General features: G+C 44.1%; 1 protein-coding gene across 1 annotated transcript in view; it reads left to right on the forward strand.

The window, feature by feature from the left end:
- Nucleotides 1–7,671: 7,671 nt before the first annotated feature.
- Nucleotides 7,672–27,230, forward strand: part of NUP85 (nucleoporin 85) — a 29,275-nt gene continuing 9,716 nt past the window's right edge. The window contains exons 1-11 of the mRNA XM_068531357.1: nucleotides 7,672–8,161; nucleotides 10,565–10,658; nucleotides 12,568–12,730; nucleotides 16,817–16,887; nucleotides 17,423–17,466; nucleotides 18,609–18,678; nucleotides 19,855–19,976; nucleotides 23,856–23,990; nucleotides 24,095–24,217; nucleotides 24,428–24,559; nucleotides 24,806–24,912. Of these exons, the coding sequence (XP_068387458.1) occupies nucleotides 8,129–8,161; nucleotides 10,565–10,658; nucleotides 12,568–12,730; nucleotides 16,817–16,887; nucleotides 17,423–17,466; nucleotides 18,609–18,678; nucleotides 19,855–19,976; nucleotides 23,856–23,990; nucleotides 24,095–24,217; nucleotides 24,428–24,559; nucleotides 24,806–24,912 (1,094 nt within the window). The 5' untranslated portion in view covers nucleotides 7,672–8,128. The remainder of the gene's footprint in view (nucleotides 8,162–10,564; nucleotides 10,659–12,567; nucleotides 12,731–16,816; nucleotides 16,888–17,422; nucleotides 17,467–18,608; nucleotides 18,679–19,854; nucleotides 19,977–23,855; nucleotides 23,991–24,094; nucleotides 24,218–24,427; nucleotides 24,560–24,805; nucleotides 24,913–27,230) is intronic.

Below are 27,230 nucleotides of genomic sequence, written 5' to 3' on the forward strand. Positions count from 1 at the left end.
GGCGCGGACACGCGCACCCGGGCCATCGCGGGGGCGCGCCTGGCTCTGGGCGGGGCTGTATTGTCCTCCTTCTGTGGTGGAGCTTAATCAAAATGGCTTCCAGCTGGTCCTCGGTGGGGACGAGGAGGCTTGAGGCCTAGACGTGACACACAAGCCGGGGAAGGCCGACTGACTAGACGAGGAAGGGGGAGCCTAAATCAAAGCCCCAGCACGAGGTTCTGGGAAAATAACCTCTCATTCGGTGGCCCATATGCAGCTTTCCTCAGGGTGAGAGGAACATCACACTTCCTCTCAGTCAGCCTCTCTTCCCTCGGATTTTAAAGCTTCAGCCTCATCCCGCTTCCCACCAGGCTCTTGCCTTAGTGCCGTGACTACTTCCGTCCTGCTGGAAACCCTGTACTTTGACTAGCTGAGGAAAAAGGTTCATCCTACAAACTCCTTACTCATTGCCTGGCTCCCAACCTCCAAGAGGAAGCAGAATCCATCAGAGAGAAGCACCCGACATCTAGCTTCCAAACCAATCGATCACTTCCTCCTTACAGCCGTTCAGAAGTAGAAGTTGGTCCCTCTTGTCTTAAGAACAATCCTGACATCTGTGCCGTGGATGTCTCCCACTCCTCTCGGTAGGTTTTATTGATTATGTCCTTTGTCCTTCATTTTCTTCCACTTGCACATTAGCCGTTAACCGTAGAAAAAGACTCTCAATTCCAGTTCCTTCTGAAGTTACCACCGTATCTCTCTCCATTCTTGGCCAAATATCTTGAAAAAAATGTGCACGCCAGCTGTCTCCACTCCCTCACCTCCCACTTACTCTTCAACGCACTGCAATCTGGTGCACGGTTCCACTAAAACTGCTCTCTACAAGGTCACCGCAGACTTCTTTGCTGGGTCCAGGATGCTTCCCAGTTCGTCACTCCTCTTGAACTCCCTCCCTGTGACTTTGGGCTATGACTCTGGCCTGTCCTTGATCCCTTTGCAATTTCTTTCTTTCTCAGCCCTTCCCTTAAATGTTCCTTGGGTTTTGTTCTGTACCGGTTTCTCTTCCCATTCTATTCCCTCTCCTGAGATGACTTCACCCCACTTCTATTACCATCTATTTGCTAATGATTCTCAAGTCTAGATTTCTAGTCCAGATCTTTCTCTGAATTTCCAGCCTATAAATCCAACTGACTTCTGAACATCTCCACTTGGATGTCCTAGAGGCACCTCAAATTCAGCAAATCTCAACTAAAACTCCTCAGTTTACTTCTCAGACCTGCCCCTCTCTTTCAAGTTGCCCGGTCACTGTGTGACACACCATTATAACATTGCTCCAGGGACTTCCCTGGTGGTCCAGTGGTTAAGACTCCACGCTTCCACTGCAGGACTGAGATCCGACATGCTGTGCTGCGCAGCTCAAAAAACAAACAAAAAACCAAAACAACAACAAAAAATTGCTCCAAGGGCTTCCCTGGTGGCGCAGCGGTTGGGAGTCTGCCTGCCAATGCAGGGGACACGGGTTCGAGCCCTGGTCTGGGAAGATCCCACATGCCGCGAAGCAACTAGGCCCGTGAGCCACAATTACTGAGCCTGCGCCTCTGAAGCCTGTGCTCCGCAACGGGAGAGGCCGCAACAGTGAGAGGCCCGCGCGCCGCGATGAAGAATGGCCCCCGCTTGCCGCAACTAGAGAAAGCCCTCGCACAGAAACGAAGACCCAACACAGCCATAAATAAATAAATAAATACATACATACATACATACATACATACATACATACATAAATAAATTTATTAAAAAAAAAAATTGCTCCAAGCCAAAAAGCCAGGGGGCATCCTTGACCCCTGCACACACTCCCCATACAGTCAATCTCCAAGTCTGCTCGATTCCACCTTTTAAATACCTATCAAATCTGTCTACTTCTCTGCAGCCTCTGGCCAGTCTTTGGGCTCTGCTCCATTTGCTGGGCTTCCAGCTGGTCCGCCATGGGGAAGAGGAGGCTTAAGGCCTAATTGTAGGACAGGCCAAGAAAGGCAGATTGATCAGGGGAGGCAGTAGAAGCCTAAATTCAAGTCAGGTTTCCCCAGAGCTATTGATCTTTTGGTTTTATGGTATGTCCCAATTGTGTCTGAATATTTAAGTGAATCAGAATCAGCTAAGGTGCTGGGTTTTTTGTTCGTTTTTGTTTTTGGCCATGCCACATGTCATGTGGGATCTTAGTTCCCTTACCAGAGATCGAACCTGTGCCCCCTGCAGTGGAAGCAGGGAGTCTTAACCACTGGCCCCCAAAGCAAGTCCCTAAGGTGCTGGTTTAAATGCATATTCTCCTGCAGTGTGGCTCTGGGATCCCTCTTTTTTAACAAGCTTCCCTGGTGATTCTTAAACACACTAAAGCCCGAGAACCACAAACCATTCTAAAATAAAAACAAAATAAAAGAAGTTTCTGGGAATACCCTGGCGGTCCAGTGGTTAGGACTGTGTGCTTCCACTGCAGGGGGCAAGGGTTCGATCCCTGGTCAGGGAACTAAGACCCTACATGCCACGTGGCGAGGCCAAAAAAAAAAAAAAACCACTTTCTGCCACTCCTTGGTTCAGTGGCAATCCTCTGCCTTACAGGATAAAGTCCAAAATTCATATAAGACCTACAAAGCTCTTTGAGAGCTAATCTAGGCTAACCATTCTAGCTCTTTCTCATCATTTTCTCCTCGAAGCCTCTGCTTCAGTCATAATCAATTACTTGGGGTTCCTGAATGTACCTGCTCTCTCTCAACTTTAAGCTTTTGTGCACCTTTTTTTTTTTTTTTTTTTTGCTTTTGTGCACTTTTGATGTGTAAAGATTCACTGAATGACTGAATAAATTGAGGCTATCACTATGCATAAGAGCCTGTGCTAGGACTTCCCTGGTGGCACAGTAGTTAAGAATCCGCCAGCCAATGCAGGGGACACGGGTTCAAGCCCTGGTCTGTGAAGATCCCACACGCTGCGGAGCAAGTAAGCCCGTGCGCCACAACTACTGAGCCTGTGCTCTAGAGCCTGCGAGCCACAACTACTGAGCTGGCGTGCCACAACTACTGAAGCCCACACAACAAGAGAAGCCACAACAATGAGAAGCCCACACACCGCAACTAAGAGTAGCCCCACTCGCCACAACTAGAGAAAGTCCGCACGAAGCAACGAAGACCCAACACAGACAAAAAAAAAAAAAAAAAGATCCCGTGCTAGGCATTGGGCAAAGTCCCTGTCTCAAATTGGGTGGGGGTGGGGGTGGGTAGGAAGGGTAGGAAATATACAAGAAGTGAAAGGGGAAGAGAACCAACTGCCATGTGTCAGGCACTGAGTGGGGCTTTACTAATTAGTTCTTTTTCTCCTTATACAAACCCTTCCAAGTGGATTAGTATTTATTTACTATTGAGGCTCAAAGAGTTAAGTAACTTGCCCATCATCACACATCTGCCAAGTAGTGTTGATTGAGCTTCTATTACATGCCAGGGAACGAACGTGCTGGGTGCTGTGCCAGGTACTGTAGAGAAAGCAAAAGAGATGCTATCCTTACTCTCCTGAACCCAGGTCTTATGTTGACATCACACATCTTCCCAGGCTTGTAGGACTACAGAACCATCAAAGAGGAATATTGTCATGTTAAAATTTACCATCAGTAAAATGTGCGGGCCTCCAATAATCAAATGGTTGTTTAGTTGTTAGCTTCTAGGTGACAGGTGTGTCCTACAGTACCCCTGCCCTAAAGTTATGCTAAACTACAAAACCACCTTCGGGCAAAGGAGGAGTTCTATAAAAAGTAGTTAAGTGTATTCAAACGTGTGAACAATATATGTTCCAATGACAAACTGGAATTCTGTGAGCTGAGCCTAGGGAATCTACTGAGAGTCTCTCCAATTTCCAGGAAAAAAATTGTGGAAAAATAGAAATTTCCCAACATTAAGTTTCTCCCGCTATCATTTTCATAGGAGTGGGAAAGGGGGTGGCCGGGCACTGGAAAAGGGTGCTTTGGGAAAAAAAAGTGCAAGGAGTAGTATATACAGAAAAGAAGAACAGTGGCAAACATTAACGAGTGATTATTATGTGGGGATTCTGTACTAAGCCTTTAATCCTCACAAAATGTCTATTATTATTATCCCCATTTCACAAATGAAGAAATTGAGACATAGAAAGGTCAGGCAACTTGGTCACCCAGCTTGAAGTGGTAGAGCCAGTAGACCTGAGACTTTCTGACTCAGAGCCCAGACAGAGCTTAATTACTGTAGGACTGCATCCAGGTTCCTATGGAAGTCCTCAGAGAGAAAACATGCAAAAAAAAAAATCCTAGAATAGTGGTGGGAACACCAGTCAAGTTGTTTTGACTTAATTTTTGTTTGGCTGTCTCTCTGAGCAGAATGGCAGTTCAATTAAAGGAGAGACCTGTCTTGTTTACAGTTTTGTTCGGAGCACCTAGCTCAGTTCCTGGATCATAATGGGAATGAATGAAGGAGTTGTGCATTGAGCTGTTTTCGCCATTAGGGGTTACCTAGGACAAGAAAGGCCTACTTCCTCTAGAAACCTAATTAATTATCAGTATTTGAATAATTAAATATCAATAGAAGTAGAGGGTAAGAATGGGGGAACCAGCAAGAATGTACTCTTCAGGGTCAGGTGCCAAAGAAAAAACATCATTCCTAAAAAGGGCAGGAAAATAAGAATCACAGAGAGAGTGTTTAGGGCTTGAAATCCTTGCCAAAAACCCTGAGAAACACATAACTGAATTTATAATACAGACGACTAAACGGTGCATAGTTTATACCATCAAATTTCTTTCAGTTCTAACAGAGGTAAGTTGAGTACTTGAGCTATCTCTGTGAATACTGCAGGAATACTGAATACTCAATTCCTGAATACTGCAGGAAATCTGGAGACAATCACAGAATCTGTGATGTTCTGGAAACCTTCCAGCTTTCTATCCTTGAGTCATGGCAAAGAAAATGGGACCCAAACTTGCACCGGCAGTCAAAGTCAAGAAGCTAGTACATTTCACTTTAAATGTATCAGCTGGGGTATTAAATGTAGGGAAATATTGTTCCATTTCACAATACATTCACTGAACTTTTTTTTATTGAAGTATAGTTAATTTACAGTGCTGTGTTAGTTTCAAGTGTACAGCAAAGTGATTGTTATACATATATAATTCTTTCTTAGATTTTCTATTATAGGTTATTACAAGATATCAAGTATAGTTCCCTGTGCTATACAGGTCCTTGTTGTTTACCTATTTTATATATACATTTTTAGTGTGTATGTTAATCCCAAACTCCAATTTATCACTGCCCCCCCACACCTCGCCCCCCGCCATGGCCGCTCCTACTATCCCCTTTGGTAACCATAAGTTTATTTTCTATGTCTGTGAGTCTACTTCTGTTTTGTAAATAAGTTCATTTGTATCATTAAAAAATTTTTTTTTATTTTTATTTTTCATTTTTTAAAAAATTTTTTGGCTGCACTGCACAGCTTCTGGAATCTTAGTTCTCTGACCAGGGATAGAACACGGGCCCCGGCAGTGAAAGCGCCAAGTCCTAACCACTGGACCACCAGGGAGTTCCCTGTATCATTTTTTTTAGATTCCACATGTAAGTGATATCATATGATATTTGTCTTTCTCTAACTGACTTAATATGATCATCTCTAGGTCCATCCATGTTGCTGGAAATGGCATTATTTCACTGCTTTTTATAGCTGAGTAGTATTACATCACTGAACAGGGAAGTACAATTATGGGGACCAAAAGGTGTACACTTTAAAACTTCTTGAAAGACTTTTCCATTTTCTTAACAGTCTTTGTCATTCTTCTAAATAGGTGGATATCTCATTGATAATATATTTACTTGGTTGTTCCTCTCTTCCTCTGTGGTTGAATATCTATGCCAGTAGCTCTTAAAAGAGGTGGTTTTGTCCCCTAGGGGACACTGGGAATATCTTGAGACATTTTTTTTTCTTCCAGTTTTACTGAGATATAATTGACACAACACCACTACATAAATTTAAGGTATACAGAATGATGATTTGACTTACCTACATCATGAAATAACGGCCACAGTAGGTTTACTGAACATCTGTCATCTTTTTTTTTAAATGTATTTACCTAATTAATTTTAATCTAGTCTTTTAAAAAATATTTATTTATTTGGCTGCGCTGGGTCTTCGTCGAGGCACATGGGATCTTCGTTGCTGTGTGCGGGATCCTTTTTTTAGTTGCAGCGTGCAGAATCTTTAGTTGTGGCATGTGAACTGTCAGTTGCAGCATGTGGGTTCTAGTTCCCTGACCAGGGATCGAACCCGGGCCCCCTGCACTGGGAGTGCAGTCTTAGCCACTGGACCACCAGGGAAGTCCCCAAACTGGAAATTTCTATCTTTTGACTGCCTTCATCCAATCCTCACAACCCCACCTTCTAGAGACTTTTTTGGCTGTCACAATTGTTGAGGGGTATATTATTGGCATCTACTGGATAGAGGCCAGGGGGCCTGTTCTGCTCAACACCCTGCAGTGAACAGGAGAGCTCTCTTTTGCAGTTAAATTTATTTTTTTTTCTCAGGTCTTCTTTTGAGAAAAATGGTTTTCCTTCCTGGTCTTTCATCCTGTTCCCCAGAATAATTTTTTCTGAAGGAAATTAGGCATGATTTCTATCAGTGTCTTACTAAGTTTGGCTTTAACTTCTGCTGCTTGAAGAATTTTGAATAGTCAGAGCAGATATAATAACCAGATTTTAAAAACTGATTTATCTGCTACTGAATGTTTATTTTACATTCTGAAAAATATTAGGACTCTTTTTACCCACTAGAAAATGGACACGAATGCATAATTTCTCGTAGCCACACCACTGGTATCAGAAACACTCAGATCAGTAAAACTCTGTGAAACATCTGGAAAATGCAGCCAGACACAGATGGTTGAACAGTGTGGAATTTTGCGCAAAACTACATTAAATTTTATCCTATAGATGGCTGTCTTCAGAGATAGGAATTTGGATGAAATTGTGATAGCCACAGGATTTTCCTTCCTTTACTAAACAGTGTGTAACTCAAAAGAACAAACTATTGGGGTGATAGGATTTTCCTAACCACTCAAAGTCATCTTATTTTCACCATTCAAATAGGTCGTTCAGAATCATCTCAGGGAAAGAAGGCTTCCCCAAGAAAATTACTGAAATTTTGTCTTGTTTTCAGATCAAATTTCTTTCCTAAATAATAAAAGCTGCTACATTTTCAGGCACTGTTTCCTAAGGTTTATTTTAAGATTTCGAATTACCTTCCGTTCGTTAAAAAAGAAGAAAAAAACTCGCTTATCTGGGAATTTAGAACCAGTACTATTCTATTCCTTGTACGTGCATGTATTTGTAAATATGGCATTTGCAAAATAAATAACTCTTTTAGGTTATTGGACCACTTCTGCTGAGGTTTTCCATAATAAGACCTGGGATTCCCTAATTTGAGTGTCTTTTCCTGCTTTTCTTTTGTGAGATAACAACCGGTATTTGTGTTCAATTGAACCCAGTGGTCTCAATTTCACAGCTGTTTCAGTTGCATCAATTTTGCCCCCATGACTTTTGAAGCCTTTTGGGGTGGGACTGGCGGCGAATACCTTCGTACACAAGCCCGAAGAACCGACAGGGCTCTCTTGCCACGGACACTGCTCAGAGAAGCAGTGGCGACGACGCTAACCTGCAGACCAAGAAGCTGAGTGGAAAGCCAGGCTCGGGAGAGGTCGCGCGCTCACTCACACCTCGGCCAAGTCCAGCGCTCGCCCCGCCCCGCGCACGCGCAGCCGCATCACCGCCGCTCCCGCCGTCTCCGGGACCTTCTCTCTGCCTGGCTCGGGGTTGTCCGTGGCGGCGCCGGATCTGGGGAGAGCAGTACTGTGCGGATAGGCTGCCGCTGCCGCTGTTTTCCCTGTCGTATTGTCGAGGCCAGGAAGGAGGGACACGTGTGGAGTGCCGCAGAGGGGTGGTCGTGGCCAAGAGGAGAGACCCCTGCGGCGTTGGAGGTTTGGACCTGCAGGCAGTTCAGGAGGTGCTCGGACGGGGTCCTCTCTCGCAGCCGGCTCTGAGCGGGAGGCCCGAGCTGGGAGCGTTGGCTGCCCCACGAGTTCCGGGCGGTGAGGTGCTGCGCTATGGAGGAGCTGGATAGCGAGCCGACAGTCACTGTAAGCGTGCCCCGAACAGTACTGTTTGCCTTCTAGGTCCGAGGATTGGGTCCGCTTCGTCCCTGCAGGCTTGTCTATCTCTCTGCCGCCTGCGAGGTGCTCGTCCCCTTCCCTCAGTACAATTGCCATCGTCCAGAAGTCACATTAACTAGGTGCCCGTGTTTGGGTCGCAGTGGTCGCTGGGTTTCTGCCCCTTTGTATACTCAAAATACCTGGTCCTGGAGGCCCCATTCCATCCCTTTCCGTCCCTTGTCTTCCCGACCTTTCTATTTCTCTGGCTTTTCCTGTTGGGCTAATGCTTTAATGAGCGGGCTTGAACCAAGCACAGGAATTGGGGCTTTTTTCTCCCAGCCGAGCTAAGCTTCACGTCGCAACTCCGTGAGCTTGGCTTTGCTTGAGCTGGCCCAAGGTTTACTAAATATATTCTTTCGGCGACTCTTCTTTTATTGCTCTGTTTTCTTTCAATTGTATTTGAACTCTCAAGAGAGTATGTCAGGTGTGGATGATCTACGATGCTTATAAAGAGATTCAGGGTTGTTAGATAAGAGACACCTACCATTCCCCCTGCCTGGGATCTTTTCTCTCTTAGGTTTATATCCTGCTCATTTTTTACATACAAGCTCCAGCAGCCTCTTTGTCAGGAAAGCCTTTCCTGACTAGGTCAAATATTTCTGTCCGTTTAGGCTTGTTCTTCATCTCTTAGCTCTTGGTAACCTATAAGCCCCACTAAACTGCAAGTTGCCTGACCTTGTATTTTTGCTTTTTAGAAGGTTAAGATGCCTTCAGTTTTCAGCTAAAGCCATCAGATTGCAAAGCAGTATCTGACAGAACCAAAAACTGAAAATAGAAGTCATTTCAAAGCTAACTGGACAAAAAGAGACATGAGATCTCAAATAGCAGTTAACGTGGGTTGTTACTCTCTATAAAGCTTACTCCTATATGCTATAGATTGTTAACTTTTAATGCATATATAAAGCATGTTAAATATTAAATGTCTATCAAGGACTATGTCAGTGTTTCCAGGGTGAATAATTAGGCTATCGGAATCACTGGAACTTTTACAGACTACGTGTTATCTTGCTTTTCCCTCTTTCACTTATGTCTGAATCTTTGGATGGGGAAACCTTCCCAGTACCCTGTGCAGCCCAGGAGAGCCACTTTGTTATTGAACCATGACAATGAGTCATGCATTTACAAATGGAATGAAAATGATCTAAGCTTAATTTTGCCCCCAATAGTGATGGTTGACCTGTGATAACCCAGCTTTACATTGGTGTTGGGGAGACCAGGTAGGAAACTGGTTGGCCTTGTGGACACAGCCTCTCAGGGGGGCATGATCTTGGCAGAACTGCATAGTCTAGAATCTGAACCTCAACTCTGCAAGTTCGAACTCAGTCACGTGGGTATTTGAGAGTTACTCTGCTCTTTGGGCTTACGCTGAACATACCCTCAAGAGGCTGATGAATAACCCTGAAAACCATTGTCACCCTGTGTAGCATTTGTTGTGCCTGCTCTTCATGCAGCTGCTTCCTCTTACCAAGGCATGTGAAGGCCAGTTAGTAATTAGCAGATTCAGGGATGTTTAAGTGTAGATTCAGAGAGAGAATAATCTTGAGCAGTTTTTCTAGACCAGTGGTCTTTTTAGCTCAAGGGCTCTTAAGAAATATAAGTACAGTTCTTCTTGTCTTTCTTTGGTTGTTTCTTTCCAGATAAATACCTAGAAATGGAATTGCTGGGGTATAGGACAGATGCATATTTAGCTAAAATAAACTCAGTGGGTGATGAGGGAAAGCGGGGGATTACAAGGATTGTTCCTAACAGTTGGGAAAGGCTTGGTCCCACTGGGGGAGTGGAATGAGGTTTGGGAATGAGCATCAAGTGTTCCTTTTTTGGTTCTTGACGTTATGGATATAGCTCTAGAGGTTAGATAACTCATAAAGGTGTGGATTAGGCAGTTGGATTTATGAAGCTGAGACTTAGAGGGATTGTCTGAGTTGGAGTAAAAAAATCAAGTCATAAAAGATGTGACACAGAAGCTGTGGGATTTGAGGTCGCTGTCTTTTTAGTGAGTAACAAACAGTTCAATTCCTTTTTAATTCTTTTAACTTCCCTTTTTCTGAACTACAGATCACTGAATTACCATATAGTAATTGATTGGGGTGTAGCTTTCCTTTTTATCAACACTTCAGAAGTGACAGGCTGGGTTGAGGTGCCTAGCAAAACTCACTTGTTCATTTAGGGTCTAACAGACAGGGCTGATGTCAGTCACACTCAGCTGTGTTCATAGATTAGCACTTAATAACTTTCACGACCACTGGCTTCTAGGATTATACCTGCAAGTCATTTGAAAGCAAAGCCTTTAGGAAGAATAACAATTTCTGTGCCTTATTTTTTTTTTACTAGTTGATTCCGGGAGTGAATTCCCAGAAGAAGCAAATGTGTTTTGACTGGGGTCCAGGGGAGATGCTGGTGTGTGAAACCTCTTTCAACAAAAAAGGTAGGTTTTTTTTGTTGTTGTTTTCTTTTAGATTATCTATCTTGGCACATTTTTTTCTTCTTTATTCTCTCAGATTTGACTAGCTGAAATATGAAACGGTTGAACTTATTTTGTACCATGTTCATTTTTGAAACTATTTAGCTATTTAAGATTTTCATTGATTTATGAGATCTGGCAGGTGTTGAGTCCAGGAAAAAAAGTTAACAATGGTCTTCCAGTGTTAAAGAAAGGTTTTCTGTATATTTAAAAACGTGAAGCTCTTTTTCCTTTTTGTCCAGAGTAACTAATTCTCTTTGTAGTAGTCCCCTCATTGAGAATTTTTGCAAATGTCATAGCCCTTACCTTTATGTTATCATTGTGAACTTGATTGAATTTCGTAGGCTATTAATACATAGCACAAATGAGCTGGAGAGCAAAATGATTTGTCCTTGGCTTTGTTCTCTAAGCTCCATTAGGTATCGGACATGGATCTTACCTTTCCAATACAGATTCCCTCTAGTAGCAAGGTAAAACTGAAATCTTGATATTTGATTTTCCTTTCTCCTTTTCAAGAGAGAAATCTCAGAAAATGCTGAAGAGATTTTCTTGCAATATTTGCAACATTCTTTATCCAAATGTGGAGGTTTTCCTCTTACAAGGAGCAGATTGAGCTAATGAAGTTCATATAATTTTGGCAAATTACATGGTATGAAGTTCATGTAATTTTTAAGCAATGTAGTTTTTCTTGATTTTATAGTTAAAAATTATCCCTAACGTGGACTTCCCTGGTGGTCCAGTGGTTAAGAATCTGCCTTCCAATGCAGGGGACACGGGTCCAATCCTGGTCAGGGGACTAAGATCCCACATGCTGCGGGGCAACTAAGCCTTTGTGCTCTAGAGCCCACGCACCACAACTAGAGAGCCCGCACACTGCAACTACTGAGCCCGCACTCTAGAGCCCGTGCCACAGCTAAGCTGCAACTAAGACCCAACACAGCCAAATAAGTAAATAAATAAATAAACAAATAAATAAAAAATTATCCCTAATGTTGTTAAATATTTATGGGATATGTTGGTATTGAAGATCTCAGGTCTGGCAGAGCTGTAGAAGTTGCTCAGAAGAGAAACTTCTGTGACTAGGTCTGGATGGCCTCTTCTCCTACTTAATAGGAAAGCTTATCAACATTTCTGGCTTGTCCTCGATTGTTGGAAACTCAAGGTTTTCTTTCTTTTTTTGTTTATATCTATTGAAATCACTTTCAAGACAAGCCATTGAACATTATCACAACTTATTTGAGAAGCTGTTATATAAGAAATTTCCACAAGTTGGTGGTTAATAATTTATCATTATAGAGCCTTTTCATCACTGTTGCAAAATAGTTTAGTCAGTTCTTGATTCTTTGTTTTAGGAGTAGTGGCAGTAAAAAAGTAATGTAAAAATAATATTTACTTTGATGTTTATAAAACTTCAGCTGTAGGTTTATCTTATTTACTGAATTTTACATAGACTAATATTAAGTGAGTTTACTTTTTTTTTCCTAGTACATTCCAGTTGGTGGAGGTGAAAGGTCATTACAAAATATGCTAGTGAATTGAGGAGTAAAGTCTGAGAGTAAACATTTGTGTTTAAAAATTCATGTGTGGGGACTTCCCTGGCGGTCCAGTGGTTAGGACTCCATGCTCCCACTGCAGGGGGTACAGGTTCGAGCCCTGGTCGGGGAACTAAGACCCCATATGCCGCGTGGCACGGCCAAAAAAAAAAAGTAAAAATTCACGTGTGGATAAATGATAATTCATATCATTTTTAATAAATGAAATCCGTAGCAAAGAAGCTGAAGCTTTTGTAATTAGATACTCAAAGTTTTTAGAGTGGGTTCTTTTATGAGGATGATGGTAATAGGTGTTAAATTTTCCTTCTGTTTTGTTTCAGAAAAATCAGACATGGTGCCAGGTTGCCCCTTTATCCATATAATCCGAAAGAATGAGGATGTTTACTCTCAAATCCTGAGAAAACTCTTCAATGAATCCCATGGGATCTTTGTGGGCCTCCAGAGAATTGAAGAAGAGTTGACTGGAAAATCCAGAAAAACTCAGTAAGTAGGCTGCTGGTAGGTGCTGCAGCCCACAGCTGAATTGTGGGAAACCGAATGAAATGCATCCTTATCCTTTTGTGTGACGGATGGCTCTCCTGGAGAAATAACGGGCCCCTGGTTCTAGTTTGTGTCCTCTTTACTGCGCAGTGTAAGTGGTCATGGATGGAAATGTCTTACAGAGAATGTGCAAATGGCTGCTGATTGACTTACTGGCTGCTTCTTTGTTTCTATTCCTACTTCACTTACCCTCCAAAGAATAAAATTTAAGCCAAATAAGCACCTGAGAGTCATTGAATGAGGTTCCACTCTTGGGAGTTTTGTTTTGTCTTTAAAGAATTATTTTTAAAGCATTTTTTTTGTGAAGAGACCAGAAAACTCGTATTATTTATAGACTAGAATTGTTTGGAGTGTGGTTCATGAGTTAACTGCATCAGTGTCAGGTACTTGTTCAGGCCCCACCTCATATCACCAAAATTTCTGGGGGTGTATCCTAAAATCTCTAAGTGAGTCTTAAGTACAGTAGATTTTGAGAACCCCTGTGTTAGGTTTTTTTTAGAGTCCATTCATACGGTTAGGGAATGGACAATGTTGGTATCTGTATTGAAAAAACAAAAGCAAAAAGTTTTTTCCCTCCTGTGTTTTACTCACAACACTTCTGACACCAGACGTCTGGGAGTTTTTCCCCACTAAGCAATTCTCTGAAACAAGCTGGGTATCCTACAATTCAACTCAATTCTAACACTGTCTACTTGGAGATAACATCAGATCCCATAAATTAAGGGCTCAGTCCCACAAAACTGTCCCCCATTCAGATGCCAATCACAAATAGTGGGTCCCCAGGTTACCCACAGCTTCTGTCCAACTTGGCTATAAATCAGAGGTTCCCATGACCACCTCAGGTTTGATTAATTCGCTAGAGCAGCTCACAGAACTCAAGGAAACACATTTACCAGTTCTTTAAAAGATATGAGAAAGGACACAGAAAAACAGCCAGATGATGTACATGGGGCATGGTCTGGAAGGGTCCCAAGCGCAGGAACCTCTGTCTCTCTCGAGCTGGGTTGTGTCACCATCCTGGTACATGGATGTGTTAACCTACCTGGAAGCTCTCCAAACCCCACGCTATTGAGATTTTATGGAATCTTCCTCATGTAGGCATGATCAATTATTATCTCCATTTCCAGCCCTCTCCCCTCTCTAGAGAAGTCAGGGACAGGGCTGAAAATTTCAAGTTTCTAATTATGACTTGGTCTTTCTTGTGACCAGCCCTCATCCAGGAGCCACCCAGAGTTGGAACAAAAGATGCTTCTAGCACTCTTATCACTTAGGAATTTTCAAAGATTTTAGGAGCTGTGGGTCAGGGACTGGGGATGAAGACCAGTTTTAATTTTTTTTTTTTTTTTTTTTTTTTACTTTTTGGCTGCACTGCGCAGCATGGGGGATCTTAGTTCCCCGACCAGGGATCGAACCCTCACCCCCTGCAGGAAGTCCTGAAGACCAGTTTTATATGTCTTATTATTAACCACAGTGTCACAGTATTTTACTTCCTTGATAAGCATTTTACAAATGAATCACCCTGGAGGATACCCTGGTCAGCGTGTGTGTGTGTGTGTGTGTGTGTGTGTGTGTGTGTCTATGTATGTGTCTGTGTATGAGAGATGACTGGTGACAAGAGGCTCTGATACAGAATATTGATAACTCAGAGAAATCTATTATGACTCCAAGGAAAAAACATGTCAAAAGTCCTGTAATTCCTGGAAGGCAGGGACTCCGTCTTATTTATGTGGGCCCTCTGTTCCCAGATCTCCTTGTGCATCTATACAGTAGGTGCTCTAAAATGTTTGCTGAATTAATAAATTAGTGAATATCCTACTAATGGTGGGATGGTAGCTCCTGTTTTGTGCATGGGGGTCAGCATATTACCTTGTTTTTGGCTGGGTGAGTTATTTATTTGGGCCTGAATCTTGACTGTGAAAGGGGGTAAGGAGTAGTGAGGATTAGGTGAGACAGTGTGTGCAAGTTGCTTCACCTCCTGCTGGCCCCATTGTAGCTTCTGTTCATCTTTAAATGGAGCCAGAAAAAAAATAAATAAGAATGAAAATAAATGGAGCCAGTAGGTGGCCTTTAGGTCTCTTCTTTTAGAACTAATGTTTCTTGCTAAGGATCTGCATATTGGTAACTAATAGCCAGTTGCTTTCTGTTTGTTTTGTTCTGCTATTTCCTTTGTGTGTGCGTGTGTGTTTAGAGCATGATTTAGGCTTTTTTTTACAATTTTATTTATTTATTTATTATTTATTTTTGGCTGCTTTGGGTCTTCGTTGTTGCGCGCGGACTTTCTCTAGTTGCGGCGAGTGGGGGCTACTCTTCATTGTGTTGCGAGGGCTTCTCATTGCGGTGGCTTCTCTTGTTGCGGAGCATGGGCTCTAGGTGCGTGGGCTTCAGTAGTTGTGGTGTGTGGGCTCAGTAGTTGTGGCTCGCGGGCTCCAGAGTGCAGGCTCAGTAGTTGTGGCACGCAGGCTTAGGAGCTCCGCAGCATGTGGGATCCTCCTGGACCAGGGCTCGAACCCGTGTCCCCTGCATTGGCAGGCGGATTCTTAACCACTGTGCCACCAGGGAAGCCCCATGATTTAGGCTTCTTTTGCATCATTTCCAAAACAAAGACCCAGACTGATAGACCTGTGAGGTCTCTCCTATCTCAAACAGCCTATGGTGATGATGGAAAGATGACCTTGTTGCCACCTGCTTAGTTGTAGAATCTGTCTACCAAATTTTTTTTTAATTAATTTTTATTGGAGTATAGTTGCTTTACAATCTGCTATTTCCTTTTTGAAGAACTCTATTTTGAACTAATTTTAAACTTACAGAAAAGGTACACAAATAATAGATTTCTGTACATCCCTTACCAAGCTTCTCTAATGTTAATATCTTACATAACCACATTACTGGTATTTAAACCAGGAAACTTAAACATTGATGCAGTCTGGGGCTTCCCTGGTGGCGCAGTGGTTAAGAATCTGCCTGCCAATGCAAGGGACACGGGTTCAAGCCCTGGCCCGGGAGGATCCCACATGCCACGGAGCAACTAGGCCCGTAAGCCACAACTACTGAGCCTGAGCTCTAGAGCCCACAAGCCACAACTACTGAGCCCACGTGCCACAACTACTGAAGCCCGCGCGCCTAGAGCCCGTACTCCGCAAAAAGAGAAGCCCCGACAGTGAGAAGCCCCCGCACCGCAACAAAGAGTAGCCCCCGCTCGCCACAACTAGAGAAAGCCCGCGCACAGCGATGAAGACCCAACACAGCCAAAAATAAAATTAATTAATTAATTAATTTTAAAAAATTGATGCAGTATGATTAACTGAAGACCTTATTTGAATTTCACTAATTTTTTCACTAATGTCCTTTTTTCTCTTCTGCAGCCAAATGAGATTGCATTTAGTTTTTTTCTCCCTCATCTCCTTCATGACCTTGACACTTTTGAAAAATATTGACCAATTGTCTTAGAGACCGTCCCTCAAAACTGTCCTGGGTTTGTCTGGTGTTTTCTCATGATTGGACAGAGGTTATGCATTTTTAGCAAGGATACCACAGAAGTGGTGTGATATGTCCTTCTCAGTACATCATATCTCGAGGTTCATGATGCTGATGTCTTCTTATGTTATTGTTGACCTTGATTGCTTGGTTAATGTGGTTTCTGCTGGGTTTCTGTACTGTAAAATTACCATCTTTCCCTGTGTGACTAATAAGTATTTGGGGGAGAAACCTTGAGACTATGCAAATCCTATTTCTCTTCAAATTTCAGCCACTAATTTTAGGGTCCATCAGTGGGTCTCATTTGCAACAATTAATATCAGTGTGCACTCAAGGATATTTATTTTAGTCAGTGGGTTATGTGGTGTTTTACTTATTTTGTCGCTCAAGTTGTTTCAGCTTTGGTCATTAGGAGCTCCTTCAAGTTGGCTCCTGTCTTTCAGCAACTTCTTATCTTTTTTTTTTTTATACTTTCTATCTTCACAAGATGTTCCTTACTTTCTATCACCACAAACTGTTCCAGGTTCGTCTTGTATGTCATTTCATTGTTTGTAGGTTGGTTCGAGTGAGTAAAAACTACCGATCAGTCATAAGAGCATGCCTGGAGGAAATGCACCAGCTTGCAAGTAAGGACTTTGTTTGTATGTGATAATAGTTGAAGAATTTATCTGGCTGTAAATACGACAAGTTAAAATCTGATTGACATTCCAATTCAAAACTCTTACTTTCCCGTCTTAAATAATCCTTAATTTTTTGGCAATTGTCTTGAGTATGTTTTTCAAATTAGAACATATTATGTTGACAGATATGAGGCTGAAGGGCCAAATTAAAGATCTTCGATAATCACATTCCCAGTTCTTTGACCTTGGTGATTTAAAGTCATCATAACTGCGAGAGCCATGTGACTCCTAGATGCTGGGTAGAGTCTTATATAACATGGTGGTGTCTACATTTGCTGTATTGTAGTTGAAAGAGCCACTTGTAATTTGAAGGCCTTGGTTTGAGATCATTCATCTACAACAGAGCTATGAAGCATTTTTTAAAAAATCTATAGTGAAAATGGATGGTCTTAGAAGGCACAAGCCACAGTACTTATATGTGAAGCTATAACAGTAAGACTAAAGTTTCATTGCTCACTTAAAATGTCTTGTGTTTTGTTAGTTGCTGGTAAAGATCCAGCCATTGGCCGCCAGTTTAGCATCCAGGTAAGGGAGTTTTGTTGTACTGGTACCTCCTTTATGTCCAGCTGCATCCTCAGCACCCACCGGCAGTGGCATTGCAATCACTGGTGTTGCAGAAGTCTCTCTTTCCAGGTAGATAGGCAACTCCTTGGGGTGGTAAGAATCATCTTGAACTTCCCGGTGCCCCCTTCAAGGCGTTGCACATTGGAACACAAGGATGTGCTTGATAAATACTTGTATTAGTTTTCAACTCTTGTGGGAAATATAAATCCTAATCACATTGTGTCACCTGAGGTAGTGAGCTAAGCTTTTGGAATCACTGGTTAGTCTCATAAACTGTACTCAGCTAATGAACCCAGCATTTTTAAGCTGCCGGTTGTTTAACTTTAGTTGGAAGATGACTTAAAGAATTCTCTTTTCTTTGGTTAGAATTTTGATATTGTTCAAACTCAGTAGTGAATAGGGACTGGTGCATTATCTCTGTCATCAAAACATTTATTTTTCCTTATGATTAAGGTATTTTGTGATTTTGCACAGAAGAATGGTGGGGGAGGGAATACTGCCTATTCCTAAGGGCAGGGTCCAGATCCGATTTATTTTGGTGTCTTATATTGGGTTTGTGGTTTTTTTTTGTTTTTTGTTTTGGCCACGGCACGTGGGATCTTGGTTCCCAGACCTGCGCCCCCTGCGTTGGAAGTGCGCAGTCTTAACCAGTGGACCTCCAGGGAAGTCCCGGGTTTGCTTTTTAGTAGACTGTTTCCTAAGTGTCAGTCCCTTGAATACCAGCTTCACAATTTTTGCTGTATCTGTATATTGTAATATTATTTAGTGAATATTTTTCTAAAAATCGTCTCTCCCTTTTCACTCAAAGCCTCTTCCTAAACCATAATATTCATCAAGATCATGGGTATAATGAGCTAGTTATATTTTTCTAATGCACGTTAAACTAAAACCACAACCATTAAAATAGAAAATATTAGTCTGTGTCCCACCCCCTAAAATTCTCTCACTGGCTGCCTTGTGGGAAACCCTGCCATAGGAATAGTCAGTAAATGTTGAGTTAATGAATGACCATGACGTGTTTCAAGCTCTCCTTTGTTTCTTTGCTTTAAGAAAAAACCTCAGGAACGTTTTCAGTCAAAACTTTGTCTCCATTTCTTCCTTAGGTCTCCAGTCTGTCAGCAATGGAGCTCATTTGGAACCTTTGTGAGATTCTTTTTATTGAAGTAGCCCCAGGTGAGCACAGAATTATCTTGTCACAACATCAAAGGTGTCCCCCTGCCCTTTTCTATGTTGTGATGAGTGTTTTGTTGCCTAGAATGCTCTTTTCATTGCTTTTCATCAACATAACCATCAGAAAGTATTACATGATACCCAAAGAAGCCTGCCGTTTTGTCAGATACTGCAAAAAGAATCAGACAATCTTCTGAAAATCTAAAATCTTAGGCAGGTTGACCCCTGAAAAATACCAAGAAAACAGATATTAAACAAGCGTGCGAAAGGGGTGGTCGATATTTATATCATGGACTGGTCAAGCTTAAGAAAGTTTTAGGAGAAGCTAGGGGAGGGGTGTGGCACGGGTTCTTCCTTAGCCTCCGAAGGAACCAACCCTTCCAACACATTAGTCTCAGACTTTTAGCCTCCAGAAATGTGAGACAATACATTTCTGTTGTTTAAAATTTAAAAAAGGAAAAAGGTTTTACGGATATGAAGAGGAATTAGGTGGTAGGCGGCAAAGTCACTTTGAGAATTCTTTCACTAGTGATTGGGGCAGGGGCAACCCTACAAGTTAATGGTCCACTCCGAATTATTCTGTTGATCTTGAATAAAATTGTGGTCAGTACGCTATCCTGGCTTGAGTGGGCTCTCTGTGGAGGTGCTACAGGCTTTTTGCATTCTTTTAATGGTTTTTGTTTACTGTTATTCATAAATGTGTATTAATGGTCTCTGTGTAGTCATAGCTTTTTATTCATACTCCTGCTAAAGCACGGAGCAACTTGAAATTAAAATTAGTTGTTTATCTGCCCGCCTCCAGTAGATTTTGAGGGCTGTCGCTATGTTTTTATCATTGTTGCATACCTGGCATCTAGTCAGTACCAGTCCCTATATGGCCATGACTTACATAGCCAGTGAGTATTGCGTAGTTCTGAAGAATCTGGGGGGTGGTGGGGTGGTGAGGTCTGGGTCTCATGTCCGGCCCTTCCCAGGATTCAGTGAAAGGTGGAGCTGCCTGGCCAGAGGAAGGATTCCATAAAAGTCTATTTGCTAGCTCAGCCCTTTATTCAGGACCACATGTGTGCTCACTTAAGAGGGATAAACCACTTCCTACATAGCTCGTGTGTCCTACATTCTCTGTACTTTGGGAAAGTGGAATTTACTGCTTTTGTATGTGACGAGAGTTTTTCCTTCCAGCCGGCCCTCTTCTCCTTCACCTCCTTGACTGGGTCCAACTGCACGTGTGTGAGGTGGACAGTTTGTCGGCAGATGTTCTGGGCAGTGAGAATCCAAGCAAACACGAGAGATTCTGGAACTTGGTAAGACCCTCGTGCAGGCCCGGCCTCCCTGCCTTCCACCTTATATTCTCTTTTCCCTGTGCTCACAGGCAGGCCTGAGGGTTTGCCTGCTGAGCCTGTGTGCACTTGGTTCTTTGAGTCTGCAGTTATGCAGACGTGCTTAGGTCTTTTCTCTTTCCTTCCCTGCTCTGTGGGAAAGGTTTTTTTTTTTAATTTTTTTAAGTAAGTTTATTTATTTAATTTATTTATTTTTGGCTGTGTTGGGTCTTTGTTGCTGTGCCGGGCTTTCTCTAGTTGTGGCGAGCGGGGGCTACTCTTCGTTGTGGTGCGCGGGCTTCTCATTGCGGTGGCTTCTCTTGTTGCGGAGCACGGACTCTAGACACGTGGGCTTAGTTGCTCCGCGGCATGTGGGATCTTCCCGGACCAGGGCTCGAACCCCTGTCCCCTGCATTGGCAGGCGGATTCTTAACCACTGAACCACCAGGGAAGCCCTGTGGGAGAGTTTTGAGCTAAGTTATCATGTAAGAAAAGTAATGCTTTGTAGACTTTGCAGTGAGAAGGGAATTTTGATTTGTTTGTGGATCTAAGGATTAGAAGACATGAAGATAATACAAAACCAACGGATAGGTGCTGGGGTAGGGGTTTGATATAAAGGAGCATGAGAGTTGTTTTGAGGTGATAGAAATGTTCTAAAACTGGATTGTGGTGATGGTGCACAACTTTGGGAACTCACTAAAATTCATCGAATTATACACTTAAACAGGTGAATGTTTATAATGTGTAAATTGTAACTCAGTAAAGCTATTAAAAACAAAGACCTTGGGACTTCCCTGGTGGCGCAGTGGCTAAGACTCCGCGCTCCTAACGCAAGGGGCCTGGGTTTGATCCCTGGTCAGGGAACTAGGTCCCACATGCATGCTGCAACTAAAGATTCCGAATGCCACAAGTAAAGAGCCTGTATGCCACAAAGAAGATCCTGCGTGCTGCAACTCAGACCTGGCACAGCCTAAATAAATAAATAAATAAATATTTAAAAAGCAAAAACAAAACAAAGACATTGATGATCCCAAAGTCACTTTGGATTATCACTTTGAAAGTCAGCCTGTGTGTATGTATTCTATTTCTGTGAGAGCAGTACTTTCCCAGTCACCTCTACTGACCTGTGACACAGTTGGGAGGAAGCAGGGAGGAGGTTGCTGGTTGACTTGAATAATGGAGACTTATAAAATCTGAAATTCAAGTAAGGAGTTGTCGCCTTCGAGGCTGTTCCTAGGCCTTTTGGTGCCAGGAGATCTATGCAGGTAAGGGGGAGAGACTTTGCTCAGAAATTATTGGGCCTAGATTTGGAGTCTCTGATTCATTCACTGAGTATTTATTGAGTGCTACTGTTTGCAGGCACTGTGGAAACAGCCGTGACCAAAGAGGGCAATGATTCCTGCCCTTACGGAGCTTACATCCTGGGTGAGGAGACAGGAGATAAATACAGAAACAAGTCGAATATGTAGCATGTGTAAAAGTGAAGTGCTGTGGAGAGAAATAAAGCAAGGGAGGGGAATTGGGAGTGCTAGAGTAGGGGTGTCAAGGAAGGCCTCCCTTGTGGGGTGACATGTGAGCAGAGACCTGAGGGAGGCGAGGAGGGGTAAGGGCTTTAGCTTTTAGAGAGGCAGCGTAGCTGAGTGGCAAGAACGTGGCCTGTGGTGCCAAACTGCCCGGGTTAGTGTCCCAGCTCTGCCTCTTACCAGCTGTGAGCTCTTGAATGAGCTACTTAACAGCCTTTAGTTCCCTCCTCTGTGCCATGGAGATAATAACAACACCTACCCCACATGGCTGCTATGATTAAATTCGTTGAAGGGCATAAATGTATGAGCTAGTTGATGGACGAGTTTAGAGCTCCCATTTTACTCCTGAGTCAGATGGGGTGAGGGGGACATTGGAGAGTCAGGCGAAGGAGCGCTGTGATCTAACTTAGGTTTCCAAAGGGTCCTCTGGCTAAACTGCTGAGAACAGAGCAAAGGCAGAGCAGAGAGACCAGTTTGAAGGCTGAGGTCCTAAACCAGGCAGAGGTAAGTGGTGGCAACTTGGACAAGGGTAGGAGCTGAGCGGAGGAGATGGTGAGAAGTGATTTGATTCTGGATGCAGTTTAAAGATACAGTGATAGGATTTGCTAATGGATTGGATGTGTAAGAAATAGAAGAATGTGGGTTGGTGAGTTGGAGGTGCCGGGGTGTTTACTTTTAGGCATGTTAAACAAGATGCCTAGGAGAGCCAAGTGGAGACACTGACTGGCAGTAGGATATACACGGAATTTCTCTGGAATTCAGAGAAGGAAGTCCAGGCTACAGAGAGGAATTGGGGACTTGTCAGCGTATATATCCTTGGCTTTTTTGAGCGTGGCTTAATGGAAGAACTTTTACTGTGTATGTTTTACATATATACTTGTATGTATATAATGTTGATTCTCATTATTCATGATAGTTATGGTCTATAAAGTTGCCTGGAGCCCTGAGCTCTCGATTACTGAACCATTGCTCTTTGTAGGGGAATTACAGGGTTCTTTCAAGCCTCTGGTCACAACATTTTTTTTTTTTTTTTTTTTTTTTTTAAGTTGTCTGCCCAGCCAGTCTCGCCTCTTCCTGGCATGGTGCCCATAATCCCATCCTTGGGTGTTTTTTTTTTTTTTTTAATAAATTTATTTATTTTATTTATTTATTTTTGTCTGCATTGGGTCTTCATTGCTGCACGCGGGCTTTCTCTAGCTATGGCGAGTGGGGGCTACTCTTCATTGCGGTGCGCATGCTTTCTCATTGTGGTGGTGGCTTCTCTTGCTGCGAAGCACAGGCCCTAGAGCATGTGGGCTTCAGTAGTTGTGGCACACGGGCTCAGTAGTTGTGGCTCCATGGGCTCTAGAGCGCAGGCTCAGTAGTTGTGGCAGCCGGGCTTAGTTGCTCTGCGGCATGTAGGATCTTCCCAGACCAGGGCTCGAACCCGTGTCCCCTGCACTGGCAGGTGGATTCTTAACCACTGCGCCACCAGGGAAGTCCCTGGTCACAACATTTTTGTCCGCTGATCAATTTATAATCTTGTTTTGTGTATGTTTGTGTTTCAAGACACCTTATTTAATATGTATTATTGATTCATTAAAATTGAACTCATGGCCAGCAGCACTATAATCCTTGCCTGAACGAACACGTATATCTAACACGTATGTTCTCTTACCTTATCTAACACATACATTCTCTGTATGGCATGTCATAGCCTTCTTTGCAGTTAGGAATCGGGCAGCACTTCAGCACAATGCTTGGGGGCCCAACAAGAAGCACAAAAATGCAAAAATGTGGCACTAAATAGATCACCAGAAAGACACTAATTTAGTGTGAGAGCTGATACCAGAATGTAGAGTGCCACCTTGTTCAGTCTCAGCTGGGAATGTGCACATCAGGTGACTCAAATTTTTTGCCCCTCTGCACATGTCCACAGATGATGGTGAAAGCACCTCGGATATTGACTTTGGGGTTACAAATAAGTTTTAGCAGGTAGGCATATTCACAAATATGGAATCTGAATAGAAAGGATCAACTGTATTTATACTGAGTGTTTGTATATATACATGTATATGTATTTGAACTGAAACGTTTATGAACCAATACTTTATTTGATGCACTCTGGTATATTTTATTTTCTATTTTATTTAGTTTTTAAAAGTTGGTCATAACCTGCAATGGGTTACAATGTGCAGTTTGAAAAGCATGGTATAGGTTAAAACTGGGAGATTGGATGAATTGGATTACCTCTGGAGGGAAGGAACCATCACGTTTCTCCAAGGCTAGGAAGCCAGTGTGGGCTGAGGGGAGTGGCTTCTGAGCCTCCCGTGAATGCTTGTGTTCTTGGGCGTCCTCCCAGGTGACCGTCTTGGTGCTGCAGGGCCGGCTGGATGAGGCCCGACAGATGCTCTCCAAGGAGGCCGACAGCAGCCCCACCTCTGCAGGCATGTGCCGAATCCTTGGGGACCTGATGAGGACCATGCCTGTTCTCAGCGTATGTGCGAGCAGCCCTGCTCTTCTGGGTCATGGAGGTGGGCTCGTTCAATGAGTGTAAGGGGTTTGTGTGGTGATGGCATCTCTCTGCGTCTCTTCCCGTAGCCTGGTAACACGCAGACACTAACGGAGCTGGAGCTGAAGTGGCAGCACTGGCACGAGGAATGTGAGCGGCACCTCCAGGACGGCACGTTCGCCTCCAGTCCTCACCTCGAGTCTCTCTGCAAGGTCTGTGGGAAGCAAGTCCAGGCCAGGGTCTTCCCTGGCTTCCCCCGGGGGCTCTGGCATCCAGTGCAGCAACGACAGGTCCTCCTGAGACAGGGCTGTTTATTGGCTCTGAGGGAAGGCGAGAGCTTTCAAACCAGATGCTCCGGTCGAGGTCAGGAGCATGATCGGGAAGTCACCCCCCGACCTAAGGGAGAGCACCTCTCTCGTCAGGTGATGCTGGGAGATGAAGCTGCCCTGCTGGAGCAGAAGGGGCTTCTGAGTACCTGGTATCACTTCCTCGTGAGCCGGCTCCTGTACTCTCACCCCACGGTAAAACCCACGGATCTGCACTTCTATGCCCAGGTGAGTCTGAGCGCCTTGGGGTGGGGGTGGGGAGTAGGGATCCTGGGGGCTCTGCTCCCTGCTGGTCATTTTCACCGTGTGGCTTCATTGAGTTGAACCTCCCTGAAGAACAGGCAAGAGCTTTCCTTTGGCCCTTTTTGAAGGACCCCATCACCCTTCTCCAGTGTTCCCTATACAGCAGCTCTGCCTGCCCCCTTGAGTCTCTGCTTCCGTCTGGAGATTGAATGGGTCACTACCTTTCCACAGTCCAGCCTTGACCTGTTTCTGGGAGGTGAGAGCAGCCCAGAACCCCTGGACAACATTTTGATGGCAGCCTTCGAGTTTGACATCCACCAAGTGATCAAGGAGTGCAGGTAGGACCTGCTGCACCATGACCATTCTAAGCACCTTAGGTGTGCAGTTCAGTTAAGTACATTCACAGTGTTGTTCAGCCATCACTGCCATCCTTTTCTAGGACGTCCTGTTCCTTCTTGCTGGTGTCTTAACCTTCTTGCCACAGACCTGCTTCCCCTCCACAGCCACATTAGGTAGACAGTGGCTTCTCTCTGGACAAGCCTGGGGGCCTTCCTGAGGCTGGAGGGCTACTGTGTCTATAACAGTTTGCATTTCGGGGATGTTTACTTAAAATAACATTGCAGGACATTACTTTGATATTTAAAATCCAGAAACAGCCAGCAAACTTATTTCTTGGAACCTGATGGACATGCAGCCACCTTAAGGGACTTCTCAACAATCTCACTCTCTGGTGAGCCAAGAGCCACCACACCATTAGGCTCCCGGCTGGGTCTGTTCAGAGCAGGGATTCTGTATCAGCCCTCTCCCCAGACCTCTCCCCGAACCTTCAGCAAGGCAGGAAAGGGAATGTGAGACTGAATCCAAGGTAAAGCTTTCCAGAAATTCCCATGTGCAGTAAGTCAGAAAGAATTTACCCTCTCTTCTTGTACAGCCTGGAAAAGTAGGTGTTGCACCAAAGACTTGGAGAAGGGAGAAGGTTGGGAACTGGAGCAGATGGCCTTGCTCGAGTATCAAATTCACTGACTTTGACTGGATCTTTGTTAGTAGATCTGGGCAGTGGGAAGGTCTTACCCCCTACCTTACTCTTCCTTGTTTGGCCAAAAGCAAGCCAGGGCTTCAAGAAAATGGTGTTAGATTTGGAGAAAGGAAAAGGGGTTTCGTGTCAGTATTCTTTGCACAAACCTGTAAAATAGGGACTTTAGTGGAGCTGGAAGATGACTTACAGAATTCAGCTGATGGTGGCTGGGGGCCAGCGTGGCATCTGCATGGAGGGTTAGTGAGAATAACTTCCAGAGGCGCTCGCACATCGTTATTTGGCTTCGTCAGGGACTCTGCCTATAATTCGAGGTAATAGGCATTCCTGAATATGTTGTCTAAACAGCAGTGGGTTATTTCTTCCAGGGCTTCCTTCATAAGCCACATCTGGATTTTTAAGATCAAAACAGATTTGAACAGAGCAAGGAGGAAGGACAATAAAAAGGGAAAGCACCTTGTTCTTTTCAGTGGCAGTAGAAGGAAAAGATAAGGACATGCCAACAAAGAGGAGTGGCTTTTATGAACGCCACAGAAAACAGCATCACTCTGATGCCAGTTGAGGAAGGGTAAGGCTTGCAGCCCCTCAGTCTGGGTGTCTCTTGCTCCGGCAAGCAGGAAAGGATCTGAGGTAGTTCTGTTAGCTGTGAATCTAGGAGTTTGGGTTTTTCTGATCAGGAAGCTACTTCCTACCCTATTCTGAAAGAGGCACTGAAAAGCAAGTCCCGGGACCTCATCCACGAATTGGAAGAAGGGCTGAAGTACCTTCAGAGAGAGTAGCACAGTTTTAGACATAATGCCCGCCTGGATGGGGAAGGATTGGATCTGGGGTCTCGTGAACACCTGCTTTCTCCAGTGTTGTACCAGTCAGGCCCAAGCTCGGTTCCCAGGGAAGAGGGGTGTGTCTGTCTGGGGTTGGGCCAGTGGGCTGGTGGTATAGGAGAGCCTTGCTGCGTTGGGTGTGATGTCAGCTGGATTCATGACTACCCTGTGAAAGGGGAATGAGGGGAATCCTTACTCAAGGCGCTAGAAGGGAGCTTTCTATAGGGGCACCTGATTACCCCCATGTCAACTATGCCAGGCCCTAAGGGGCAGAGAGGGATCCTGAAGCAGAGCGTAGAGGCCCTTGGAGGCCACCGTTGATCAGCCCCTGCTGAAGGGCCACGTGTTTGCCTGTTATCCCCGCAGCTGAAGGGCCACGTGTTTGCCTGTTATCCCCGCAGCTGAAGGGCCACGTGTTTGCCTGTTATCCCCGCAGCTGAAGGGCCACGTGTTTGCCTGTTATCCCCGCAGCTGAAGGGCCACGTGTTTGCCTGTTATCCCCACAGCTGAAGGGCTCGTCTCTTCCCCTCTGGCGTGCAGCCGCTACTTCTTGCTGTCTAGCAAAAGGAGAACAGGAGCTGCTACGCACTCCACAGGGAGCTGGGCAAGGTGGCATCTTCCTGGCGCTCTTAAAGTCCTCCAGAAGTATCGAACTAAAAGGAGATAGGTCTGCCTTCAAAAACTAAGAAGAGGGGCTTCCCTGGTGGCGCAGTGGTTGAAAATCTGCCTCCCAATGCAGGGGACACGGGTTCGAGCCCTGGTCTGGGAAGATCCCACATGCCGTGGAGCGACTAGGCCCGTG

The sequence above is a fragment of the Eschrichtius robustus genome, chromosome 20 (genome assembly GCF_028021215.1).
Source record: "Eschrichtius robustus isolate mEscRob2 chromosome 20, mEscRob2.pri, whole genome shotgun sequence".
Classification (NCBI taxonomy): Eukaryota; Metazoa; Chordata; class Mammalia; order Artiodactyla; family Eschrichtiidae; genus Eschrichtius; species Eschrichtius robustus.